The 23,926-nt window shown below is 45.9% G+C and overlaps 1 protein-coding gene and 1 non-coding gene across 3 annotated transcripts in view; both read left to right on the plus strand.

Moving 5' to 3' along the window:
• The window catches only part of HAUS6 (HAUS augmin like complex subunit 6), a 63,266-nt gene that overhangs the window by 23,085 nt on the left and 16,255 nt on the right, over positions 1 to 23,926 (plus strand). For both annotated transcript variants that reach the window (XM_040359946.1, XM_040359937.1), the window contains exons 7-11: positions 919 to 973; positions 1,090 to 1,260; positions 8,769 to 8,962; positions 17,988 to 18,117; positions 21,601 to 21,703. In XM_040359946.1, the coding sequence (XP_040215880.1) occupies positions 919 to 973; positions 1,090 to 1,260; positions 8,769 to 8,962; positions 17,988 to 18,117; positions 21,601 to 21,703 (653 nt within the window). The remainder of the gene's footprint in view (positions 1 to 918; positions 974 to 1,089; positions 1,261 to 8,768; positions 8,963 to 17,987; positions 18,118 to 21,600; positions 21,704 to 23,926) is intronic.
• On the plus strand, positions 17,784 to 17,914 carry LOC120925394. Its single transcript, XR_005746669.1, has one exon.

Raw genomic sequence — 23,926 nt, forward strand, 5'->3', positions numbered from 1 at the left:
GGGCGGTATTGCTCCCAATGATATGAGGCACTATTCCTCCCAATGGCACCAACAATGGGGCACTATTTCTTAGACTAATGGCAATGATGGAGCACTATTCCTCCTACTGCCCACCAACACTGGGGCCATGTTTATTCTCACTGATGCTTGGCCATGGGGCATTTTCTACCCCAACTGGTCAGAATCCAGGCCCCCTGAAGTTGGAAAGACCGTAAACTGGCCCTTTGCTTTAAAAGTATGGAGACCCCCTGCCCTAGAGAATAAAATTGCAGTCATTGCAATACTTTTTGTCACACCGTATTTGCGCAGCAGTCTTACAAGTGCACTTTTTTGGAAGAAATTCACTTTTTAAAAATTAAAAAATAAAACGGTAAAGTTGGCGTGTTTTTTTTTTTTTTTTTTTTTTCCTTGTGAAAGATGTTACGCCGAGTAAATTGATACCCAACATGTCACGCTTCAAAACTCCTGTTTGTGGAATGTCATCAAACTTTTACCCTTAAATCTCCATAGGCGACAATTAAAAAAACCTACAGGTTGCATGTTTTGAGTTGGAGGGCTAGAATTATTGCTCTCGCTCTGACGATCGCAGTGATGCCTCATGTGTGGTTTAAACAGTTTTCATATGTGGCCGCTACTCACATATGCATTCGCTTCTGCGCGCAAGCTTTTTAGTTATTTAGTGTTTCAAACTTTATAATACCTGGAATGTCTAAAAGACTCTACTAAGAATTACAGGCCTACATTATGAAACGCCAAATATCTATGCAAAACAATGTACCGAGGGGGAATAAAAAAATCTGACGTGATCATACCGCCAGGGAGGTTAAAACTATGCTCCTGCATGGTTGGTTCTTATTTGCAGTTAAGTTTATGGCCTGGATGCTGTGATTAATAACATAAATATGCTTACTGTTTCAGAGCAACACAAAATGAGAGGACTTCTGGTGAAAATAAGGAAGATCAAATAGAAGAGGTATGTGAACAAGGCAGGCATCTATGCTAAAAAAAAAAAAAATCTTTAGAACGCTTCCATAGGCCGTATTTACCTACCCGGCTTTCTTTTCTCTCCCACTTTTATTTTTTTTTTAGGTGCGACGGTTGTGGGAGAACATTATGGGGAACCTGAAATCTTTGGAGAAAGAAGTAGAAGTTGTGGATTCTGTTGTTGGAGATGTTGATCAGTGCTGTTTAGATGGATCAAAGGTTTCCCTTAACATTCCCAGTGCATTGGTGAGCAGAATTGAAAATGAAATGCAAACGGTGAGTATCTCTGTCAGGGGTTAACGCCATTTACAATATTCCATTCCACGACAGCTTATCTACACTCCACAATTCAGCAGACGAACACTGCCCATATGGATTCCCCAGAAACAAGACGCACAGCTCTGTTCTCTGGTTCAAAATGGAATAGACTTTAATGGGAAACTCGGGCTTCTTATATACAGTTTAGGAACCACAATGACCCAACTCCACCCACAACATGACACAAACTCAATACACCATTTAGGAGACAGACATTCTGTCTCCTAGATAATCTACATGAGCTAATTACTAATCATTTACCCAGACAAGGTGACTCCGAGATAAGCTTCTCACCTGCTATACAATACATATTTGGCATCAATCGAAATTCACACAATACAGTGTCCATTGTGTGATGCCAATGAAAGGGTCTTTAGAAGCCAGACTAAGGTTAGTTTACATGACAGTAGCAGACTTGATTACCCCCTTAACAGTCTGTGTTCCCACATGAATGAATCAGTCTATTGACCGGTTGGGTTTAGAATCAACAACCTGTAATATTTCAAGATATCCTGCAATACATTGTGAATTATTACTGTCCCATCTCATGTAATCCGAGATATCATTTCTCAGTCATCCTATGCCCCTAGTGGACATAGGATGACCCTAGACACAAGTCATTGGTGAAGCTGAAGCAGGAGTACCCCACACCCTGCAAAAAGCCTCTGGGTCCCACGGCCCCTCCCGTTAAAATCTCTAAAGTTACTCATTATTCTGTGTAGAACTTTTGTGTGGAGACATGTCATACTCAAAGGAAACAGCCAAACTGAGTGGAAGCCCTCTTCAAAGGCTGCATTATATCGGAGACTACACTTTTTTTTTTTTTTTTTTTTTTTTTAAGGTGTTTAGTCTTTTCACTTAAACAGCTGGGGCTCTCTTTAATCCAAATCCTAAAATCGCCAAGGTACATGATTGGAGACATATGGTCAAATTCTGTGCATTTCTCCGTTCTGTCTACAACCAGGCACCCTACAAGTTGGATTGGGTTTTACTATGGAAGCCTGTTGGGGAAATTCTTTTCCCTTTTTTGTCTTTCAGGACAGCCACAATGAGACATAGGCTCCTCTCCTTTTTCAGAAAACACTGCCAGCACATAAATTCTCTCTTCCCCTGCCGGACCTCAGTTATTGGTGGTTCCTCCGGCGGGGAGACACTGCAGTGAACCAGGCCAGTCGGGATTGAGGCCTTTAATCTTTTTGCCCAGTAAAGGAAGCGGGGGCTCCCAGGGTATATGGTGTGGTACACACCTGCCTCTTGCAAAGCCACCCCATCCTCGAGTGTGGCCGCAGGCTGAGGGGGACCCCTATTGCATCTGCAGGGCTGAAGCATGGAAGCGGCGCTGCTCTCCAAGTACGGTATACAGGCCGCTTTTTTATTTTTTAACCAGAGGGCCGGAAGGTGGGTGACGTCATTTACGGCGAAGGGTGGATGCTTTCCCTTTGACCCGCGACTGAGTCGCGGGGCTCATAGGGGGCCGGGCACAAGCTGGAGAGAGTCTGGATCGCGCACAGGCAGCGTGAGACTCGGTAGAGGCAGCCACCTGCAGTCAGTCATGTCGGAAGCGGACGCTCAGGTGACACTACCTCCAGCCTTCCGAAGGTAAGAGTACACTGGGGAGAGATTCCTCTCTATTTAGGAATGCCCCTCCATACATGCTCCTGTCTATGGGGGGGAGGCTCTGATTCTTGCATACTAAAAGTCAATGCACTCCTGGGGTTATATCTGTGTTTAAATTTTTTTTTCTTGGGCATGTATTTCAGAAAGCTACAGAAAAATCGGTCATCCCATACCTTGCAGTGTGCCTCCTGTAGTTACATTCTAGGGCAATCATGGGTAAAAGTCTTGTGTAAGAATTGTAGAGACACCCTGGTGAAAGGGATTCTGAGCAGGAGTCAGGACTAGCAGCTTCCGTAAAACTCTCGCCCACCTTTTCTTTTAAAAGCCTCTTTGAAAAGTTTAAACTCTCCCTCTAATCCCATCTCCCAAGATGCAACCCCTCCACTGGCTCAGGGCTCTGCACCCACCAATCCTGCCACTACACCGAGGGCAGAGGAGGCTTCAGGCCCTTCCAGTGTGGAACAGGCACAATCGGTGCCACCTCTGATCCTCAGGAGTAATTGGAGGGAGAGGGCCAGGACGGGGAGTCCAGGAAGCACTCCAGATATAAGTTGTCCCTGGATGAGGTAGAGGACCTCTTGGGGGGGCAATCCATACAACCCTTGGTATCCAGACCCAACAAACCTCTGACCCTCCATGACCAAATGTACGAAGGCCTGGGGAGCAGAAGAAAAGTCTTCCCAGTACATGAGGTACTGATTGACACCGTTAAAAAGGAATGGCAAGATTCCAAAAGGGAAACACTTCTTCTTTTCTAGGTCCCTAAAGTTTCCTTTTTTGGTTGACCCAGCGTCTATTTGGAACAAGACACCCAAATTGTACGCGGCCTTCTCCCAGGTCTCCAGAAAAGCTGACCTAGCGTTTGAAGACCTGGGAGCCTTAGCTGATGTAGTGGACAAAAGGATAGACTCCCTTCTAAAAGACATGGGATTCTACAATTGGGAATCTAAAGCCAGAAATGGCAGTTGTGGCCCGCAACTTGGAGTACTGGCTTTCCAAGATCCAGGAGCACATTGAGGCTAGAACAGCTAATGAAACCATCTGTGTGTGTGTGGCCTTAGCGGAATCGGTCCGCATTTGTCGGCAGCCCTGGCTAACTCTGCCAGAAGAGCCCTCTGGCTCAAAACTTGGCCAGGTGACAGCCCTTCTAAGGCCAAGTTATGTGGGATACCCCTTACGGGAGACCTACTCTTTGACCCAGGTCTAGAAACGGTTCTAGACTGCACGGCAGATAAGAAAAAGTCCTTTCCTCTCAAACGAAAGGCCCCAGTACAGACAAAGGGTTTTGTCCGCAAAAATGAAAGGAGGCAGCAGAAAGCTTGGACCCCTAAAGACAAGGGCAGAGGTGTGTGTCCCCCCCCCCGAGCAGCTTTGTAAACCCATGACTCCAGTCAGGGTGGGAGGAAGACTGTGGGGACCTTTCTCCCACAGTGGGAGGCAGTTCATCCTGGGATCATAAGGGGTACCGTCTAGAGTCTGCAAGACCGCCCCCCCACAGAGATACCTGCTCACGCAGCTACACAAGTGCAGGGAGAAGTCTGAAGCCTTGTTGGAGGCCTTATGGAATCTGGAAAGCCAAAGCATAGTCTGCAGAGTTTCAGAAGAGGAGGAAGGAAAGGGATTCTATTCACACATTTTCGTTGTGAAGAAACCTTCTGGAAAATTCAGACTAATTCTGAATTTAAAGCCCCTGAACAAATCAATTGCAAACGATTCTGCATGGAGTCTGGGCATTCTTCCCCCACAACTGCTTCATGGTATCGCTGGACCTCAGGGGTCTACACGTCCCGATTGCTGAAAGCTCTGTTACTGCGACTAGCGATAGACCTAGAGTTCCAGGCACTGCCATTTGGGCTATCATTGCCCCGCATTTTTACCAAGGTTTTGGCGGAACCCGTGGTGGTTCTGCGACTCCAGGGAGTGTCTATAATGGCTTACCTGGACGACCTACTCCTATTCGCAGCTTTCCAGGGACCTGGAAATTACAAAAAAGGTCCTAATAGACCTGGGGTGGCTACTGAACTTGGAGAAGTCCCGTCTGATCACCTCACAATGTATCGCATACCTGGGATACTTGTTGGACTCAACTCTATTTGTTTCTCCCGATGGAGAAGGTCTTAAAGCTAGACAGAGCAGTGGCCTCCCTACATTGCAACCAACAGGTCTCAATAAGATCTCTGTCAATGCTAGGTCTGATATCTACCCTCCCAGCAGTCCAATAGGCAGGACTACACTTTCGCCCCCTGTAGGCCTTCGTTCTAAGGGTGTGGGACCACAGCCTAGAGCAGTGATGGCGAACCTTGGCACCCCAGATGTTTTGGAACTACATTTCCCATGATGCTCAGCTACTCTGCAGAGTGCATGAGCATCATGGGAAATGTAGTTCCAAAACATCTGGGGTGCCAAGGTTCGCCATCACTGGCCTAGAGGTTCTAGACACCGTAGTTCAGGTACCAGAGCAGGTAAAAAGATCCCTTTGGTGGAGGAAGGTAACAAACCTGTCGCAGGGATGTCTGTTGCTTATCCCGGTGTTTTGGGGTGGTAACTACAGAAGTGGTACGGGCTGGGGGGGGCAGACCTGGGATCCCTTCCAGCACAGGGCTTCTGGAAGTTCGAAGAACTACTAAAGAGATCGTCCAACTGGAAGGAGCTGAGGGCAGTTGGTCTGGCTCAAGTTTTTCCAGAAGGAACTCCAGGGGCACCACTCAGGTGAGGTCGGACAATTCATCGGCCATAGCTTACTTAAACAAGCATGGTGGCACGAGAAGCGGAGTTCTGCCGGGCCTAGCAGAAGACATTCTGGTCTGGGCTGAGATCAACACTTTTACACTCGGCAGTCTTTCTGAGAGGCGATAAAATGTGATGGCAGACTTTCTCAGTCGAAGGCAACTGAGAGCGAATGGGTCCTCAATCAGGTCTTCTGTCTCTTGGCCAAGAGGTGGACCTCTTTGCGTCAAACGCGAAAGCCCCCCCCTTTTTCCCCCCCCCCCCTCTCTCTCTAAACAGAGAAGGAGCACTGGGGTGGACGCACTGACTGAAAGCTGGCAGTTCACAATGTGCTACGCATTCCCGCCACCGGTATTACCCGCAGTTTTGAGGAAGTTTCAGAAGGGTGGTTGGGGGAACACTTCTCTGATTCTAGTGGCACCACATTGGCCCAAGAGGGCATGGTTCTCAGTTCTTTAAGCAGCTAGCTGTAGAACCTCCCCTATTCCTACCACCTCAAGAGGATCTCCTCTCACAGGGTCCAGTCCTCTGCCCTCAAGTACACAAATGGAAGCTAGCGGCCTGGCTACTGAGGCATACTAAAATCTAAAGGGTTTTCAGAAATATTAATTGCCACCCTCAATAGCGGGAAAAGAGACTCACCAAATTTACATGAAGGTCTGGCTTTGCTTCAACAAGTGGTGCGTAGGATGCTCCTGTTCGGTGCAGAGCCCCACAGCCATTCTAGAATTCCTACAGTGTGGAGCAGATATGGGACTTTTCATAAGTACCTCAAAGGTCAAATTTCAGCACTCGGTGCATACCTAGAAAAACCTTTGGCCACCAACCCCTGGATAGTCAGGTTTTTCAGGGCTCTAGCTAGGCAGAGACCAGCTCAGGGTTCACCCTTCCCCAGTTGGGACCTGTCCTTAGTTTTACAGACCCTCACGGGTGCTCCCTTTGAGCCTTTTAGATGAGTGTCTACTAAAAGAACTGACCTTAAACTGTATTTTTGGTTGCAATGACTACTGCTAGGATGGTCGGCGAGATAGAAGCTTCTATCTTTTTTTTTTTTTTTTCCCAGATCTGGTCGTTAAGACCGATCCAGCATTTTTACCCAAGGTAACTGAAATTCCACAGAAGTCAGGAAGTTTTACCTTTTTGTCCCAACCCCTCAGGCGAAGGGGAGTTGAGATTTCATACTTTGGATGTCAGATGCATCCTGCACTACCTAAAGCTGACAAGAGCATATAGAAAGTCAGACTCATTGTTTTTGTTTTCTGGCCCCAGAAAACAACAAAGCGTCTCGATGCACTATTGTCAGATGGCTCGGAGCAACCATTGGGCAGGCATATACTCTAGCTGGTAAAGAGATCCCTAAGGGGATAAAGGCACACTCTACCAGAGCTTTGGTAGCTATTACAGCAGAAAAAGCTGGAGCAACGCCAGAACAGATATGCAAGGCAGCAACATGGTCCAGCTATGCCACTTTTGTAAAACATTAGAGTGGATCTGGTGTCGGCAGGTGAGCAAGCCTTTGGGTGAAAGGTTTTGCAAGCTGTAGTCCCACCCTAGTTGGTAAGTGCTCGTCTAGCCTCTCATTGCGGCTGTCCTAAAAGATGAAAAGGGAAAATTGGTTATGCTTACTGGTATCGTCTTTTCCAGTAGTCTTTCAGGACAGCCCTAGTTACCCACCCGAAAAATTGAGGGGGTTTTACTAAAGACTGTAACGCAGCATGATATATAATGGTATGTTTAACCACTTAAGACCTGGACCTTTATGCAGGTAAAGGACCTGGCCAGTTTTTGCGATTCTGCACTGCGTCGCTTTAACTGACAATTGTGCGATGTGGCTCCCAAACAAAATTGGAGTCCTTTTTGTGAAAAAAAAGAGCTTTCTTTTGGTGGTATTTGATCACCTCTGCGGTTTTTATTTTTTGCGCTATAAACAAAAATTAGAGCCACAATTTTGAAAAAATTTTTTTTTTTTTGCTATAATAAATATCCCCCAAAAATATATAAAACTTTTTTCCTCTGTTTAGGCCGATACGTGTTCCTATTTTTGGTAAAAATCGCAATTGGCGTTTATGGATTGGTTTGCGCAAAATGTATAGCTTTTTCAAAATACGTTTTTTTAATTGCATTTTTACTACTAATGGCGGCGATCAGGTTTTTTTTTTTTTTTTTAAACTGCGACATGGCGGACACATCCGCCAATTTTTACACATTTTTGGGACCATTGTCATTTTCACAGCAAAAAAAAGCTATAATGCATTGTTTACTGTGAAAATGACAATTGCAGTTTGGGAGTTAACCACTAGGGGGCGCTGTTGGGGTTGTGTGACCTCATATGTTTTTAACTGTAGGGGGGCTGGACGTGTGACATCATTGATAGTGTGTTCCCTGATATAGGGAAACGCCATCAATGAAGCTGCCACTGAAGAATGAGAAAGCTGTGTTTACACACGGCTCTCCCCGTTCTTCACCTTCTCCTGATCGCAGGTCCCGTGGCCGCAGAGCTTCGGACCGTGTTGCAGGCCCGCGACCCATGGCTGGGCACTTAAAGAGGACGTACAGGTACGTGCTTGTGCCCAGCCGTGCAATTCTGCCGACATATATCTGCAGGAGGTGGTCCTTAGGTGGTTAATGTGGTCTCCCCAGCTGTCCGGAGGTGATCTTGAAGAAAACTCAGGTTTGGCAGGGATGTGAGAATTTGTGTTGGCTCAGTGTTTCCTGAGGAAGGGGAGGAGCCTGTGTCATTGTGGCTGTCTTGAAAGACTACTGGAAAAGAATTTACTGGTAAGTATATATATATATATATATATATATATATATATATATATATATATATATATATATATATATATATATATATATATATATATATATATATATATATATATATATATATATATATATATATATATATATATATATATATATATATATATATATATATATATATATATATATTTTTTTTTATTTTTTTGTACCTTGTCCAAACAAATTCTCCCCAGTCAAGAATTCCAACATTCATGCAGCTGATTATAAAAAGGTATTCAGCATTGGCAATTGAACATGGATCTCCAAACTTATTTATTTTTTTCTGACGCAATTATAACCTTTTTCATGTTCTATTACAGTTGCAAATAGATAATGTGTACGAAGCTGGAAAAGTGAACCTTATAACCATTATCCAACTTCTAAATGAAGCCCTAAAAGTTATCATATTGGAACGGAGTTGCAATGGTGGCCAAAAACTTCAAGTGGACCGTCAGTATCTTGTTACAAAGGCCAAGTTTGAAACTGAAGTTCTTACAAGGCTAAAACACACAAGGTGAGAACAAGTTGTCAGTAGTGTTTTTTTTTTTTTTTTTTTTTTTTTTAGGGCTGTGAAAATTAACTTAATTCATCGATTAATCTTAAAGAATTTTGATCGATCAAAAAAAATTAGATTGGTACTCACCTCTCTGCCGGCTTCAGGGAGTTCCGTCGGAGATCCGGTGACGTCACGGACACCGTCAGGGCTTGCCATGTCCATCTGAAGGGCTCCTTTGCTGTGCCTTTATATCTGCATGGTGGCGGGACCTTACTATCTGCCACACGCTAGGGCTCTATCACGTCCCTCTATCGCGTCCCTCTATCGCGTCCCTCTATCGCGTCCCTCTATCGCGTCCCTCTATCGCGTCCCTCTATCGCGTCCCTCTATCGCGTCCCTCTATCGCGTCCCTCTATCGCGTCCCTCTATCGCGTCCCTCTATCGCGTCCCTCTATCGCGTCCCTCTATCGCGTCCCTCTATCGCGTCCCTCTATCGCGTCCCTCTATCACCCTGGGATTCTACATCCATCCACTGGGAGTTGTGATAGTTCCCTTCACGGGAAATCTACATGCCAACAAACAGATGTTAACCCCCTCCTCATCTGGATTCAGCAGTGGCATCGTTGTACACTTTTATACCAGTATCATACTTGGCTACATGTTTTATGACTGCTTTTGCTACCGTTTGGTATTACTCGCACCATTTTTACAGTTTATGTAGCTACAATGATTTTATCTCCAGTGCAATGTTTATTTTGTTACCTACTTGAAGACTATAAAAGTTTTAATGCTATTCCCATCGAGCGCTGCCTTTGTGTGTTTTTTTGTATCCTGCTATCCATTTTTCCAGTGGTTGGTAGCTGCACTGGGAATCAGCCTGCAAGGAGATCAGCTAAAAGTAGTTGGATCTGTATGTGCGTATGTGCGAAAAAAATCGATTAATCGAACACAAAAATTTTAATTAGTAACGGCCTTTTTATTTTTTTTTTTTTATTTTTTTTCCCTTAAAATTTGTAAAGATTTTACATTTTCACATAAGGTTAGTGAAATGGGTGTGGGTGGCTACTAACACACTGGGTCCCAGTTGGATCTACTACTGTACGTACTTGCATATAATTTGATTATCTGGTATGCATATTTAGCAATTCTGTCAAAATGGGGGGGGGGGGGGGTGACACTTGTCCAGGGTCGCATAAACCATTTAAAAATTCACAATTCCAACATTTGGAAATATTTTTTCCTCTGTTCGCTTTTATAGTTATCCAACCTGAGAAACTACGGTAGTCATTCAACTTGTGTACAAAAATGGCAAAACCAACTTTATTATACAGACAATGGTAAAAACGCACATATAAACATTGTAATGCAAATGTTCCTGAACAATTGATATTTTGTATGTGTTTTAGTGAATTGGACTTGTAAATATGGACCCTTTATGTCCACCATTAGCCACCTCAATACAGGGCACTTATACCCCCCTTCCTGCCCAGGCCATTTTATGTTTTCAGCTCTGTCACACTTTGAATGACAATTGTGTGGTCATGCTACATTGTAACCATGTGAAATTTTGTATAATTTTCTTCACTCAAATGGAGCGTTCTTTTGGTGGCATTTAATCACTTTTGTGTTTTCCCCAAATCTATTTTTTTTTTCTCAGTACATTTTGTAAAAATTCTCCTTCACTGATGAGGGTGCACTTATGGGCACAGACGGCACTGATTTCTTGCAATTGTGGGCAAAGGTGAGCACTTGTAATCAGTGCCCAAATTACATTCCTAGATGTGCTCTGTGAGTGAGGAGAGCCGATCAGCAGCATCTATCAGTTTGAGGCGAGCCGTGCCAATTACCGGCAACTGTGTTTACATGTGACAGCTGTAATTGGACACCGCCGATCACATGGTAAAAGGGCCGCGGCTTTTTAGAGAAATCGGGGTCGCGCAGTGTCCGAGCAACACGGTGTGATCGCCGCACGCCCCCTGTGAGCGGTTGTTCTGGGAGGCTATCGTATGCTGTCCAACCAGAAGGAGAGGCGAATCTCCCAGCCGTCATTTTGTGGTGGGAGGGCGATAAGTTTGTGTGTATATATTTTATTATTGCTGCTGGACATTTTTGATGCAGATTTTTTTTGTATTTTGTGCCGTTTACACTTGTGTGCTACAAATTCTTTGCGTCTACCACACCGCATCAAAATCGCACCTGCTGTGCATGTTACAGACACCCTGAAATCTGTTTGCAAAATGCAGTGCTTGGGGTTTTTATATTCTTTCCTTCTCCACCTATGCTCCCAAGTTTGTCTACAGTTTGAGGTAGACCCCCTCTCGGTGAACTCCCGGCATGTGTCCCGCAGCATGCAGTGTGTATCAGGCAGCTTTGCGCTCTGGTAGATGGTGTGCGGGAAGCTTTGGGGACATAAAACATAAAGGTCAGCTGGGGTACGGCGGTCAGCACAAGGTCACCATATTCACTCCGTGCTCACCTGAATGAAGCGGCCGCCAAGCGTGGCACACAGCCGGTCTACCCACGGTACATGTCTGCTACACTCTAACCATACACATGGGAGGACGGCCACTTCGGATGACGTCGGCTTCCCGCTTCCCGCTGCCTGCACACTGTCTACCAGAGCGCCGAGTTGCCTGATGCACAGTTGCAACCTATTGCCGCTCAGCTGGACAGAGAACACCGCTTCCCGCGTAAAGCACAAAACGTTTGTCAACACATTGCACATGTTTTCAAAGGTGGCCGCCTACCTCAGACATCTGCTTCAGCGTATCTCCTCCCCAGCGTTTTTTTTTTCTCTCATTTAGTTTTACTCTGGTTTTCCTCCCATCGTGTCAGCCGCTGCTGTGCCGCTCTCTTCCTGCTCCATCCCTGCTGCCAATGCTAATCACGTTCCTGGCCAAGAACCCGCCCTTAAGCATAAGCACCTGTCAATGATCAAAGCCCAGGCGCCAGGGTGAAAGCCCTGTTCTAAAAGAATGGCCAAACATTCCCATACACTCCTAAACCTTGTGGAAAGCCTTCCCAGAAGAGTTGAAAGCTGTTACCACTCAATATTGAACCCTACGAACTAAGACTGGGATGCCATTAACCACTTCCAGTCCAAGGCAGTCATATGACATCCTTGACTTTCTGTGGGAATATCTGAATGCCTGCAGCTACAGCAGGGATATGCAATTAGCGGACCTCCAGCTGTTACAGAACTACAATTCCAATGAGGCATAGCAAGACTCTTGACAGCCACAAGGGTGACACCCAGAGGCATGATGGGACTTGTAGTTTTGCAACAGCTGGAGGTCCGCTAATTGCATATCCCTGCGCTACAGGCATCCAAATATCCTCTTCGGCCAGTGATTCTGTGCACCGTAAAAACATTCATAGCGGCAGTTCAGCCGCTAGATTGTTTTTACAGGCAACAGGAGGGAACATCTTCCTCCCGTGCTTCTCCGAGCTCTCCCACGATGGTCATCTGACGGTTGAGGCCCGGGCACGATGTTATGTCACGTTCGGGCCGCGCTTTTAAACAAAGCTGTGATCGCAGCTGGAAAGCATGAGAACACGCACATAATCTATTGACCCTGCATCTCTCCATAAAGAGGACCTGTCGCACACCATTCCTATTACAATGTATTTACATTCCTTGTAATAGAAATAAAATAAGTGTAACTTTTTTTCACATGCAAGTCCCTCCCACATATGTAAACGCCATTCAAACCACACATGAGGTATCGCCGCATGCATTAGAGCGAGAGCAATAATTCTAGCACTAGACCTCCTCTAACTCTGAAATTGGTCAAAAAAATAATATATATAATTAAAGCGTCACCTATGGAGATTTTTTAAGTACTGACGTTTGGCACCATTCCATGAGTGCGCAATTTTAAAACTTGACACGTTGGGTTGTATTTGACGTAACTTAATTTTTCACATTCTACAAAAAATTGGGCTAACTTTACTGAGGGTTTTTTTTTTCTTGCAAAAAGCGTTTAAAAAATGGTTGCGCAAATACTGTGCTATACAAGTTGCAACGACTGCCTTTTTTTTTTTTTTATTCCCTAGGGCAGGGGTGTCAAACTGGCGGCCCTCCAGCTGTTGCAGAACTACAAGTCCCATGAGGCATTGCAAGGCTAAGTTACAAGCATGACTCTCACAGGCAGAGGCATGATGGGACTTGTAGTTTCGGAACAGCTGGAGGGCCGCCAGTTTGACACCCCTGCCCTAGGGTGTCTGCTAAAATATGTATATCAGCCTACGTGTGGGTTAATCCCGCCTCCTCTCCAATGCTATAGGACTCCCAGTACTGTGTTCCTTTTTTGTCCTATGGTCCTGGAATGCACAACAGTCCAAAGATGTCAGATTGGAAAAAACACACTGACAGCGGTGCAGCTCGGAACCCAGCGGGTGTTGAGCTTCAGCAACTTTTACCATGGAGGGTAAAACCGCATCCTCGGTTGGCAAGGTCTGATTTTTTTTCTATGGCAGTCACATCTCTGTGTGTGTGTGTGTGTGTGTGTGTGTGTGTGTGAGTGTATTTGTTGTATCTATTTGTGCTGTACCCCTGCTGGTTTTCTCCCCCCATTGAGCCCCCCTGCCACTTCTGGTATGGCGGCTGAAACGCTCCTGCGCTCCAGCTCGCCGCCTCAGCCTCGCTTGCGCCGTAGCCCCTCTCAGACTGAGGCTTGGTTGGCGCCGTCGACTGCTTCCTCACTGCGCAGGCTGCGCGATGACATGAGCGGCAAATTTTAAAGCTGCGGCTCGACTGTAAACAAATGTGATTCCCCCTGACAGGCGAGCAGGACTTTCTGGGAAACTTTTAGGTCGGTGCCCTTGGCTGCTCTTTGATCTTGTATACTCATGCATTGGGGGGAATGATTTTTGGATAAAGTTGCATGTAACTGCTTTCTCTGCACAGGCAGGTTATCTCTTAAAAGGGCCGATCTTGATTTATGTTCCTTCCTGTCCCTGCTGTGACGCTCTGGTCCAGGTGCTATGGACCAATCACCGCCCACAAGTGGCCAGCCCTTTCGCACAAGGTATGTGCGGGGAAGGGGAGGGTTCGGGGCTACAGTCACAAGTATAGGTGTACTTGAGACCTAATTTTCCCCTCAAATCTCTCAAGCCCTTCCGGTTCAGATCCTCGACTCTCAGTCCAGTCCAACTCGGACCTTGCCAGAACGCACCATCAGTCTTCTTCAAAATCAAATCCAAACTCAGTTCTCCACCTAAATCATCACCAGAGAAGATGATCTCATTCCTCCAGACACCGCTCCCACCGCCATGACAGCCGCTTTGGTCGAAGAGCCTGCTGGGGCTCTGACACACAAGTCCCTGAGGGCAAATCATTGTATGACCGCTGCTACGCCCACGCGGTAGGGGGGGGGGGGAAAGACTGAAGATCAAAGCATCGTGTCTCTAGTTGGAATAGGTGGTGCAATAATCCTTAAAGGAGAAAGTGTCTCCTCCCGCACAAAGCCAGGCCAGTACCATCTGGTCTGGTTCTCCGGCTGACGAGGTCCATGAGGATCCAGGTCCTTCTCAGCCATACACTTCCTCACCTGCTTCCCCAGAGGGAGAACTGGAAAGTGATGAAAGCGTGGAGATTGATTTCTCCCAAGTAACTCCGCTCATTAAAGCGGTAAAGGAGACTTTTTTTTTATGGAAAGACCCATCTACTCCCCCAGCCAAGCAGAAAAAGTATTTCAAACGGCTCGGGAAAGAGCGCCAAAGTTTTCCGTTACTGACTGAACCGAAGGGCGTCTTTGAAGAGGAATGGAGCAAAGTGGACAGGAAGTCCTCCATCACAAACAAAGCCTCCAGAATGTATCCTTTCAAAACCGATGAGGTAAAACATCTGGAGAACGTCCCTCTAGTAGACGCGGCAGTGATGTGTCTGGCCAAGCATGTTATGCTCCCATTGGCTGATTCAGTCTCCTTCAAGGACTGTCTTGACAGAAGGATGGATCAAGATCTTAAAAGAATTTATGGTCTTGCTGGTACAGCTTGCAAACCTGCCTTGGCAGCCTTATCAAAGGCCATGGAGGCCTGGATGGAGAATGTAGACTCTTTCCTCAAAGGTGTTTCAGAAGATCTGGCCAGGAATTTGGCAACGGAGCTGAAGCTAGCAGTGGCCTTCCTGGGGGAGGCATCTGTTGATTTGATCCGCCTTTTGGTGAGAATCATGCTGTACTCACTAACGGACAAGCGGGCCCTGTGGCTGCGCCCTTGGGTTGCTGACCCATCGTCAAAGCAGAATTTGTGCAAAATTCCCTTTTGAGGGATCGTCCCTGTTTGGCAACAAACTAGATGCCATAGCTAAGGCTACGGGTGGTAAATCGGGCTTCTTCCCTCAGGATAAGCGCCAGCCCGGTAGGAAGAAGCCTCGGTTCCGAAGACTTAGCCCGGAGCGTTCAAGAGAAGCATGCTCTTACAGACCCGGCAGGGACTTTAGGAGGAACAGGAGCAGAGGGCAGACCTAGTTTCCGCTAGCCAGGCGTCAAGTGGACGCGAACAGGCAGTCTTTTTGAGATGACGCCTGCCCAGGCGGGTCGGAGCCCGCCTGCTCCTTTCGGCACGTCTGGGCGGCCTCCATCACGGATTTTTGGGTCATCAGGACAGTGTCATCAGGCCACGCATGGTACTTCTCCAGCATTCCTCTCCCCAGATTCGGCTCCACCCTATTCCCAAGTACGGTAGAACAGAAGCGGGCTCTGTCATACGTGAATGTGCTAAAACTGTAGGGAGCGGTAAAATGTGTCCCAAAGGACGAACAGTTTGTGGGAGTATACTCCCCTCTCCTTGGTTCAGAAGAAAAGCTGTGTCCAGTTATAGACTTGACTTGCCTAAACGGGTTCATAAGGCACGGGGAGGTTCATGAAGGAAACTCAACAATCCAACCAGCCATACAGCCGGGCAACTGGATGATCTCTAGATCTAAGACGCCTTTTTCCACGTGCCAGTGGCAGAGGAGTTTCAGAATTATCTCAGATTCCATGTCGGGAACACCTTCAATTCATTTGCCTACCCTTCGGGCTGACAACCTCCCCGCAAGTCTTCACCAAGACCATATTGGCAGTAGTGGCCCTCATCAGGCTGAAAACGAGTACGCCTTTATCACTATCTGGACTACCTCCTTGTCCTGTCCCAAGACAAAACTTATTTCCTGGCACAAAGATCAGGTAATCTCGACCTTGTCTGAGTTCGGATGGCTCCTGAAATTGGAGAAAAGCCACCTGGAACCAACTCAACGTTTGATTTACCTAGGGGCTCAGTTCGACACAGTGAAGAAAACCATCTCTCTTCTGTTGGAAAAGATTCCTGTGATTCAGGAGAGGATCTCCCAGGCTCTGGATACTCATCACCTGAAAGCATCTCTGTGCCTAAGGCTGCATTCACACCTAAGCGCGGCGTTTTGTGCCACGACAAAACGCGTCTTTAACCCCATTTTTTTTTACATGTCATTGTCGGCTATGCCGAACGCCGAAGCCGCTTGATTATGCGCGACAAAAAAGGGTCCAGGACTTGTTTGAGCTTCACGCGTTCGGCCTGGAGATGTGAACCATCTCCATAGACAACAATGTTTTTTTTCCCCTCCAGCGTATCTGAGTGTCGTGCTTCAGGCGTTTTGTCGCTCAGGTGTGAATGGAGCCTTAGAATCATCGGCACGATGGGCTCTTCCTCCCATGGTGAAATGGGCACTGTGGAGGTTGCGCCCATTCCAGTCCGGGTTCCTCAAGCAATGGAAGTCGGAACAAGAATCGTCAGATTCGTATATATTGACATCAATAAAGAACAGCCTCTTTTGGTGGCTCCAGCAAAAGAACCTGCGAAATTGCCATTCCATCGCTCCCGTCTCCTGGGTCACAGTGACAACTGATGCCAGTGGCTCCGGCTGCGGCGCGAACATGTCGTAGGGCAAGTGGGATGCTCGCCTCCGCAATCTGGGGGTCGAACGACCTGGAACTTCGGGTGGCTTGGTGTGCCCTCCAGTCATTCTCCCGGCTCCTAAATGGGGAATCGGTGCTGTTGAGGATGGACGACACCACGGCGGTGTCCTATGTGAGGAGACAAGGGGGACAACACTTCTGCAGGAAGTCGCCATGTGGCCCCGGATGTCTGTAAAGCGGCCTCTTGGTCCTCCATAAGTACGTTTTTTTTTTTTGTCTCATTGTATTGAGCCTGCATCTTTCCTCTGTGAATTTTGGTTTGAGAATCCTGTTGGTTGACAGGACAAATTAAAAAAAATGTTGTTCAGCATACCCACCCGTGTGGTCTGGCTAGTTTATTTCCCACACGTAGGCTGTCATGGAGTCTGTCACATTTTTTCCTATCAGATACTTACTGTAATTTTCCTTTCCTGATGGACTCCATGGCAGACTGAGTTCCCATCCTAAAAGAGTAGTCGGCTAGTTACGGAACACAGTACTGGGAGGTGAGCTGACTTTTATGGGTATGGGGTCCTATAGCATTGGCGAGGAGGCGGGATTAACCCACACGTAGGCTTCCATGGAGTCCATAAGGAAAATTACGGTAAGTATCTTATAATTTTCATAATGTGCATGGATACAGGCTAACAATGAGCTGCTTCTACAGGCAGGAGCAAGTCCTGTAGAAGCAGCTTTCTTCTTTTTTGGCCCAGTGTGCATGGACCCAAACTGTTTTTAAATGTGTTAGCCATTTTTATTACTACACAAACAATGGTCAATGTACACAAATCTGTTGGAATGACTAGTTTCTTGGTTTGATGACTTTGATTTCTCTCTAAGCTAATAGAGGCGAGTACAATATTCATCTTCAGTTTGTGTAAAAGTTGCATAGTACATATTCAGTGGATGTATGTAAACTGGGGGGGATTGATGCACAAATGGAGATAAAATCTGCTCCATTTGTCACAAAATCTCCCTAGAATATAAATGCTCTCTGATGACCGGGGCGAAATAAGAGAAATCGTCACGGACAGATACGGAGCAGACATGTGCTAATTTTAAGATGGATTTGTCCATTGGATGTATTTTGTATGTCTGTTAACACGATCTTCACTGCTTTTTAGACATAAAATTAAAAGAGAAGATCTTGTTTCTATTAATAAATCGATTTTGGAAAAACAAGAGGACTGGGACAAAAAATGGAAAAGTATTCTTGGGATGTCGCCTTTTAGCCTCTTCAAAGGACTGAACCCAGTAAGTATAGCAGGATAATGTGCTTTGGGGGGCTGACAAACGCACACCTCAATATTAAAAATAAAGAACTCTTTAGCAGGGCATAGTGCTTCTGCATTGTGAGCTCAAGAATGTATCTTTTTAAAAAGGGTGTAATGTGGAAGGGGGATGCTGTGCACCTGAAGTGGTTAAAACATTTTGTTTTTTCTATGGCATGGATAATAACACTTGCAGGTGTTTTGTGTAGTTATTGCTATGTGGCCAACTAATGGCATTAAAACTTGACTTGCCTGCCTTATTTAGGTTCTAAAGGAGGTCAGCCAGCTACTTTTTATGTAACGTTAAAGCTCTTGTTTACTAGCAAGTTATTCTGGTGTAAGCCTCAATTTGGCTTCTAAACCCTCTTTATAAGTTGGCAGTTCTACAATAACCCTTTTACATCATATATGTAATGCATTAGCAAGCTTATTCTATATAATATCTGCTGCTTTTTAGCAGCTTCAATGCAACCTAGCCTTCTGCAGCAATTCAATAGTAATTGGCAGCATGTTGTATTTTGATCTCTGAAAATGTGAACTTATTGGTTCTGACTTATCTGCACTAAATTGTTTAAATTATTGTTTGCGTTTTTGTATTCAACCTCTTTAACATGGTAATGCTGCAAATAAAATGCACATCCTGTCTTTTTCTGCACTAACTTTTCCTTGGTGTGTATGGCAGAAATGGCTGTCACCTAGGCTGTACTTCAAATGGGTCTTCTGTTTCCATTACATGGCAGATTGAAAGGCTAATGTTTTACAAAAGAGCGAGCACTGATGCTGTATTAAATGAAAATGACAAGGTATTTTTGTTGGCTTTTTAAACGGTAATCTAATGCAACCACCACATCTAAGGAGTGGTAAGCTATAGTAATATTGATTTTTGGGTTGGATATATTTTAATTTATTCTTGGGGTAGTTATTCTATCTGATGCAAACAAGTATGTGCAGCCAATATTTATATAAACTTTTTTTTTAATTTTAAATTTGGAACTCTGCTTTTAAATGCATACACAGTCATCTGCTAGATAAACAGACAAATGACGTGTCCACTGTAGCTGGGCAATTTAGTTGAACTGAAGAGGATTCCACGTGTCGCTTATAGAAGTAGAGGGAAGGCACTTCATTAAATGGTGGGCGAAGAACACGTGAAGTGTACAAAACTCCACTCTGCCAATATCGGCACTCAATTTTTCAGCATTGACACCTTTTTGGTGATTGGTGAAAAGCAGGAATTGTAAATGGTGTCCAATATATCTAGTATTGATGTAGCTACTGATTCTTGGCCTGCACAGCTTATTCCCAAAGTGAGTATATAGAGATGGGGTCACACTTGGGCTGTGCCATGGCTCTGGACAGCAAGAGCCCTAAATGCAGAGCTCAATGCCTGAAGGTGGCATTTCAGGTTAGTATGTTCTGTCTAGTGGGCTTGGGGAGGGGGGCCCTATCAGGCTGGCTGAAAAGAGACCATTAAGTATGAATCTTAATGGGGTACAAAAAAGACCAATTCTCCTGAATGCAGTAGTATAACCTGACGGTCTCTAAATTGCTATCCCTGGAGCTATGAACTAGTTATGTTGCTGGTGGTTGAAAAATGGCTGTATGCAATATATCTTGTAAAATGGTTACCCTAATCATTAAAGGAACACTAAAGGCCAACCTTTGTTAACCACTTCAATACAGGGCTTTTATACACACCTCCATACCGGGCCTATTCTGGCACTTCTCTCCTACATGTACAAATCTTAATTTTTTTTGGTAGAAAATTACGCAGTACCCCCAAACATTATGTTTTTTTTTTTTTTTTTTTTTTTTTAAGCAGACACCCTAGGGCATAAAACGACGGTCATTGCAACGTTTTATCTTGTACGGTATTTGCGCAATAATTTTTCAAACGCTTTTTTGGGGAAAAATTGTTTCATGAATTAAAAAAATAACAACCGTAAAGTTGGCACAATTTTTTTGTAAAATATGAAGGATTGGGTTACACCGAGTAAATAGATACCCAACATGTCACGCTTTAAAATTGCACACTCGGAATGGCGCCAAACTTCGGTACTTAAAAATCTCCATAGGCAAGGATTCAAAAATGTTTACAGGTTACCAGTTCAGATTTACAGAGGAGATCTAGAATTGTTGCTGCCACTCTAACGCACGCAGCGATGCCTCACATATGTGGTTTAAACGGCGATTACATATGTCGGCGGGACTTGCGTGTGCTTCTGCGCGCGAGCTACCGGGGACAGGGGCTTTTTTTTTACATTTCTTTTTTTACACTTTATTTTTTTTACTTTTATTCCTATTACAAGGAATGTAAACATCCCTTGTAATAGGAATGTGTGTGACAGGTCCTCTTTATGGCGAGATGGACATCTCTCCTCCAGGCTGGAAACCATGAGATCGGTGAAAAAAATTCACTGATGTCATGAATGTGGCTTACAGCCGCAATCGTGGCTTTGTTTACTTACGGGACCCGGGCGTAACGTCATCACATCGCGCCCGGGTCCTCCGGTCATAGAGATGACTGGTCACCAGTCATCTCTATACTTCCTGCCAGCGCCGGACGATTCTTTCTCCGGGCCCCCGATGGCACGGGAGAGCCCGGAGAAGCACCGGATGGAGGGGGGGGATGTCGCCTCCCGCCGCCTGTAAGAACGATCTAGCGGCGGAACCGCCGTTATCGTTCTTACGTTGTGCAGAATCGCCGGCACAAGAGATATCTGGATGATGCCTCTCGCTGCAAGCATCATTCAGATATCCCCCTTCAAAGTCCTGGACGTCATATGACGTCCACTCTGGATGGTAGAGACGCTTTGTGGACGTCATATGGCGGTGGCTGGTATGGAAGTGGTTAATTAAAAAAAAAAAAAAAAAATTTATACTTCCACTGTGCAGCTAGTTTTGCAGTGTCCCCTAACCCTATCTTTTGGGGTCCCTCAGCGGCTGTCTCGGCTCCTCCTCGCAAAAGCTTTCCACCTTCATGCAAGCTCGCATGGTGGAAAGCTTTTGCGAGCGCTCTCCCCTGATACAGTCGGTGGCTATGCCCGCCGCTGTATCACTTGGCCCTGGTGCGTCACCCGCTGTGATTGACAGCAGTGCCAGCCAATGGCTGCGCTGCTATTATTCCTTCCATCCAGCCTAGCCAATCAACGGCCAGGAACCAAAGGGGATCACGTGGACGCGCGTGGGACTTTCGAGGGGTCAGGTAAGTAAAACGGGGGGGTGGGGGTGCCGTCGGATGTTTTTCCACCTTGATGCATAGGATGCATTAAGGTGGAAAACCTTTACCTTTACAACCCCTTTAAACCACTTCTCTTTGGAGATTGCAGAAATACAGATGTTGGCATAAAGTCACATGACAACATTGTGCATAAAGAACATACATTAATCATGGTAACTTCTTTCATTGATTTGACTGGCAACCCTTTTAATGCTGCAGTATTTTTTTTATTTGTCTTCTAACTAGGTTCTTGAACTTCAGCCACCACTAGCTCCTTTTTCATTTGAACCTGCATCAGAAGAAGCTTTACGGAGCAGTATTTATAGTCAGTACCCAGCCTCTCTCCCAGGTAAGGGTGGGTGTGTGCCCCCCCCCCCTCCTCTCTGCGCTAAAGGATCTGTATCATGTGATATACATTTAGTTTTTTCTGCTAAATGATCTGTTGCTCAAAAGCCTCAATTCATTATATGCAATTTTTAAATTTACTTGACTTTTTTTTTTTTTTTTAGAAATTAGGACCCCTCAAACCATACATTTTCTGAAAACAAATGATGTTTTCAGTAGGGGTTGCTTGGGGATCAGGGAACCTGTGGGGCATTTCAGAGGGCAGCGATAGGTGCAGAGCTGCCAGGGTCCATGGAAAGTGTGCTGAGCTATTCTGCTCTAAGTTAATGACTAGAAGTGGTTTTGTGCTATCATATTCCATTCTTTGCTGGCAGCAAAAGGGGTTAAGCGCACCTCTTTGATGCACCTTATATTGGTCATAATCGCGTGGCAGGATGAAGTCCAGTCATATACCAAATTCTGACCCATTGGTGTGAGAACCTTCCCATATTGCCTTTCGAGTGTCAGAAGCAGCTTGATTTAGGCTATTGAGGGCTTCTAATGCCATGCTGAGGTATATGCTATTAATCGGTGGTCGTTATGGTATAGATTGTGTCCAGCAGCCCTCAAAAAATCCGCTCGCATATTGCGAGTGGATTCTGAGGTCTGGCGAGGAAGGGCTTCCTGGGAGTCAAGGGGGAGGCGAGCCTTCAGGCAGTGTCAAATAGGAGTCCTTCTCCCAGCGATTAGAGGCCGGAGGGGGAAGAGCCGCCCAGGTGATCAGAGCCCAGCGGGGGAACACGGTGATAACGGCTTTCATTTCAATATTCGTGTTCCCCGCCGCTCATTGTCGGATACAGCCCCGCCCCCTGGTCCCGGGACTTTGACCAATCGCCCGTCACTGGGATTGGACAGGGGATCTGTCTATCAAAGTTCCCCGGCCAGGGATGTATGACGTTGCGCAGCGGGAAAACGGCTATTGAAATTAAAGCTGTTATCACTGTTCCCCCCCCCCCCGCTGCACTCTGATCATCTGGGCGGCTCTCCTGTTCCTCTCCTCGGCTGCAAGGTGGACACAAGGCTCCATGGTGGGCACTGGGCACAAGGCTGCATTGGTGAGCACAGATACAGTTGTTAATAATTTTAACCACTTCCATACAGGGCACTTATACACCTTCCCGCCCAGACCAATTTTTAGCTTTCAGCGCTGTTGCACTTCGAATGACAATTGCGTGATAATGCTACACTGTACCCAAACTAAATTTTTATCATTTTGTACCCACAAATAGAGCTTTCTTTTGGTGGTATTTGATCACCTCTGGGATATTTTCTGCAAAAAAAATGACCGAAAATTTAGAAAATGTTTTTTTTTCTTTTTGTTTCTACTATAAAACATTGTAAATAAGTACGTTTTCTCCTTCACTGATGGGCACTGATGGTACTTCACTGACGGGCACCGATGAGGTGGCACTAATATGCGGTACTGATGGACGGCACGGATAGGCACTGATGGGCGGCATAGATGGGCACTATTGTATGTGTTTTACTAATGGATGCCAAACGACTGCCAATCAGTGATGCCCATTGTGGGCACTGATTGGCATCCATTGCGGCACTGGCATCCATTTTTGTGGTCTAGGGTGGCATACCTTTTTATTTTCATTTTTTTTAATCCCTGGTGGTCCAGTGGGCATCCCTGGTGGGGGGGGGGGGGGCGGGCTGTGCTGATCGATCAGCACAACCCCCCCCCCCCCCCGTCACAGGAGCAGCCGATCGGCTCTCCTCTACCGGCTTTTCCTGTTTACATCGTGATCAGCCGTGATTGGACACGGCTGATCACGTGGTAAAGAGTCTCCCCCTGCAACAACGATCGCCGCGATGCGCGCCCCCATGGGTGCGCAGCGGCTCAGAATCCTGAGGACGTCATATGACGTCCAGTCAGGATTCTACAACCACTTTGCCGACGTCAATGTGTCATTGGCGGGGGGCAAGTGGTTAATAACTTAATTCTGCATAATACATTCGAGTGTCATTTTATGAGAGCATGATTAGGGGTGGGCTGGATGGGACAACTGGTGGTGAGTAACCCTTGAGGCCTGGCTAGTGGCTCAGGACTTGAAATTTTGAGCCCTGGTGTACAGCAAGTGACAGGACCACAGTGATTCATATAAGCTGTAACTATACAGTATGCTAGGCATTATTTTTGTTCATGACAAGTTATTTTTATTGAAGTAAACCTGCCTATAAA

The sequence above is a fragment of the Rana temporaria genome, chromosome 1, assembly GCF_905171775.1.
Source record: "Rana temporaria chromosome 1, aRanTem1.1, whole genome shotgun sequence".
Classification (NCBI taxonomy): domain Eukaryota; kingdom Metazoa; phylum Chordata; class Amphibia; order Anura; family Ranidae; genus Rana; species Rana temporaria.